The sequence below is a fragment of the Cebus imitator genome, unplaced genomic scaffold (genome assembly GCF_001604975.1).
Source record: "Cebus imitator isolate Cc_AM_T3 unplaced genomic scaffold, Cebus_imitator-1.0 Scaffold87, whole genome shotgun sequence".
NCBI classification, from domain to species: Eukaryota; Metazoa; Chordata; class Mammalia; order Primates; family Cebidae; genus Cebus; species Cebus imitator.
The window spans coordinates 3,730,894-3,734,098 of record NW_016107402.1 but is presented as its reverse complement, the minus strand read 5'-3'; the positions used below and the strand labels follow the sequence as shown (position 1 = coordinate 3,734,098).

The 3,205-nt window shown below is 46.4% G+C and overlaps 1 protein-coding gene across 7 annotated transcripts in view; it reads left to right on the top strand.

Annotated features, from left to right (window-relative positions):
- PAFAH2 (platelet activating factor acetylhydrolase 2) overlaps positions 1-3,205 on the top strand; it is a 42,596-nt gene that overhangs the window by 11,967 nt on the left and 27,424 nt on the right. For all 7 annotated transcript variants that reach the window (XM_017534635.2, XM_017534634.2, XM_017534636.2 and 4 more), the window contains exons 3-4: positions 513-666; positions 1,780-1,876. In XM_017534635.2, coding sequence (XP_017390124.1) covers positions 513-666; positions 1,780-1,876 — 251 coding nt within the window. The remainder of the gene's footprint in view (positions 1-512; positions 667-1,779; positions 1,877-3,205) is intronic.

Below are 3,205 nucleotides of genomic sequence, written 5' to 3'. Positions count from 1 at the left end.
ACTCCTGGGGCTCCTCCAGGCCTAGGCTCAGTTTGAGGACTAATCTCTAACTTCTGGGGCTCCTCCAGGCCTAGGCTCAGTTAGCGGACTAATCTTTAACTCCTGGGGCTCCTCCAGGCCTAGGCTTAGTTTGAGGACTAATCTCTTAACTCCTGGGGCTCCTCCAGGCCTAGGCTCAGTTAGCGGACTAATCTTTAACTCCTGGGGTTCCTCCAGGCCTAGGCTTAGGGCCAGATTTAAATCTTAATTGTCCCAAGCATTCAAATATTTTTGGTGCCCTCTCCCGCAATATAATTCAAAATACAGTTGTCTATTTGAGATAACATAAGCTTTACATGTATGCTAAAAATCAAATTGCTTCTTTCCGGATTTCTGAATGTAAAATTCAGGTATGCTAATTGAACCTCAAGTTTCACTGTTTTGCTGGTGCCCCAAACACCTGCTGAGTGTGTCTGTTAAGAAATCTAGCCCCGGCTCCTTACTCTGAGCAGCTGCTCTCTTCTTTCCTACAGGGGAGCTTCTTTCGACTCTTCTACCCCTGCCAAGAGGCAGAGGAGACCATGGAGCAACCTCTGTGGATTCCCCGCTATGAGTACTGCACTGGCCTGGCCGAGTACCTGAAGTTTAATAAGCGTTGGGGCGGCTTGCTGTTCAACCTGGCTGTGGGTAAGGGTTGGCCTGACCTCCGCATGCTTTCCCAGTTGTTTGGTTATGTTCCTGGGAGATCCCCAGGTGGACACAGTACCTTACAGCTTGCAGTGTCCAGCCTTTTGTAAGGGGTATCCATTAGCCAGTGAGGTGTGGAGAGTTGGGGGAGAATTACATATGTAAGAGCTTTGGTGATTGAGTTAGACTTTCCTGGATTCAAATCCAGAGTTTATAATTTACTAGCCATGGGTTTTGGGCTAGTTACTAAACCTGTCTGAATACCTGCCTTTGCGGGTTTGTAGTACAGGATGTATGTGAAGCCTTTAGTGCAGTGCTTGGGACATAGAATGTGTTCCATAAATGGCACTGATTGCTCATTTATTCAGCATGTTTTAATTCCCACTCTGTGCCAGCTATTGTGTGTATTAAAGAAAGGTTCTTAACTATCAAGAAGCATAGTCTCCTGCAGTTTTCCCTCCAGTCACCCCTCTTCTGAGTAGGGTAACACTGAGCCCTGTACTTCCCCCAAAGGCCTCACACCTAGGAATTCCACCCATTGCCTTGGCAACTCAGCAGTTTACCCTAGAGTTGTTCAGTACTGCCCCTTCGGACTTAGCTTTCCATTTTTTTTTTTTCTTGGATACAGAGTCTTGCTCTTGTCACCCAGGCTGGAGTGCAATGGCACGATCTCGGCTCACTGCAACCTCTACCTCCTGGGTTTAAGCAGTTCTGCCTCAGCCTCCCAAGTAGCTGGGATTCCAGGCGTCTGCCATCACGCCCAGCTAATTTTTGTATTTTTAGTAGAGTTGGGGTTTCACCATGTTTGCTAGGCTGGTCTCAAACTCCTGACCTCGTGATCCACCTCGTGATCCACCTCAGCCTCCCAAAGTGCTGGGAATACATGTGTGAGCCACCGTGCCCGGCCTAGCTTCCCATTTTCTATTGTACTCACTCTTCATAGGTAAGAAAGGGAGAAAAAAGTAGGTGATTGACTGCCCCAAGTTGTTCAGGGGCCCATAGTGGTTCTCCAGAAGGGAGAAACACGTGTCCCCACCCATACCTATATTTGGGCTGCCCTTGGGATAACAGCTTTGGGGCAGCCAGAGATTCTATAGCCCATGTCTCTGCTAGGATCTTGTCGCCTGCCTGTTAGCTGGAATGGCCCCTTTAAGACAAAGGACTCTGGATACCCCTTGATCATCTTCTCCCACGGCCTAGGAGCCTTCAGGTAAGAGCGTCTTTCCCCTGGACCTTGCCATACTTCTTGCCTGGTGACAGCTGCTGAGTCTTAGCTTATTCTCAAAGGGCAAAAAAAACAGACATTTCCATCTGCTAGCTCTCTTATCTCCCATCTGCTTCCTCCCGTAGCAATGGGTTCACCTTCTCCGGAAGGCTTTTTTCAAGTCCTTTTAACTTTGTGTAGCCTTTCAGCAGCCTTTGTATGCTTTACTTCTCATGATCCAGCATTTATGTAAATATACACTTTCAGCTTTCTTCCTGTGTAACAGCCCAGAAATGCTAGAAGGAGCATGAGCTTTGTGATCAGCGTGTCATTTATTTATTTATTTTAATTTAATTTTTTTCAGACAGGGTTTTGCTCTATTGCCCAGGCTGGAGTGCAGTGGTGTGATCACAGCTCACTGCAGCCTCAACCTCCTGGTCTCAATTGATCCTCCTGCCTCAGCCACCAAGTAGCTGGCATGTACCACCACACCTGGCTATTTTTTTGCAGAGATGAGGTCTCAGTGTATTGCCCACACTGATCTCAAATTCCTGAGCTCAAGCCATCCTCCCGCCTCAGCCTCCCAAAAGTGCTAAGATTATAGGTGTGAGCCATCGTGTCCCACCAAGAGTCATTTATTCAACATGAGGGTCCATTCTGCGTGTGGCACTGGCATAGTGGCAAATAAAATAGACTTGCTCCCTGTACTTGGGGAGCCAGCAGCCTAACCTGCAAATCTCAGCCATATCCCTTGTGCTCTGTGTGAGCCTGGGAAGGTTGTTTAATTCTCTGAACTTAGATTCCATCATCTGTCAAAGACGAATGCCGCTCTCACAGGGAGGTTTGTGAGGATTCCATTCAATTGACACCTACTAGGTGCACACCCACGTCAGTTCTCCTCTCCATGTTCTCTACATGGAGAGATATGGTGAGGTGAACTGTAAGATCTCCTTTACCAGACTTGGGAAACTTTGGCCTAAATTTCATTATTCATTTAGAATTCTTCCATGAATTCTGATTTATTCACCTTGGTGTGTTATATAAATAACAGTAGTACATGTGTTCCTATTTAAGCTTGTGAATGTTCTCTCTGGTCATCCATCAACATGTATGTCTAGTTTATGTCCCAGAAAGTTGCACATCTCAAAGGCATCTGTTTTTGCCTCCCAGCCCCCAAACCATTGTCCACACTGTAGCCAGAGAGATCTATTTTAAAACGAGATATGATCTTGTCATTCCAGCACCTGAAGCAGTACCCAGCATATAATGGGTACTCAGTAAGTATTTGTTGAGTGAATAAATGAATGTCTCTTCTTACTTGAAGTTTTTTTTTTG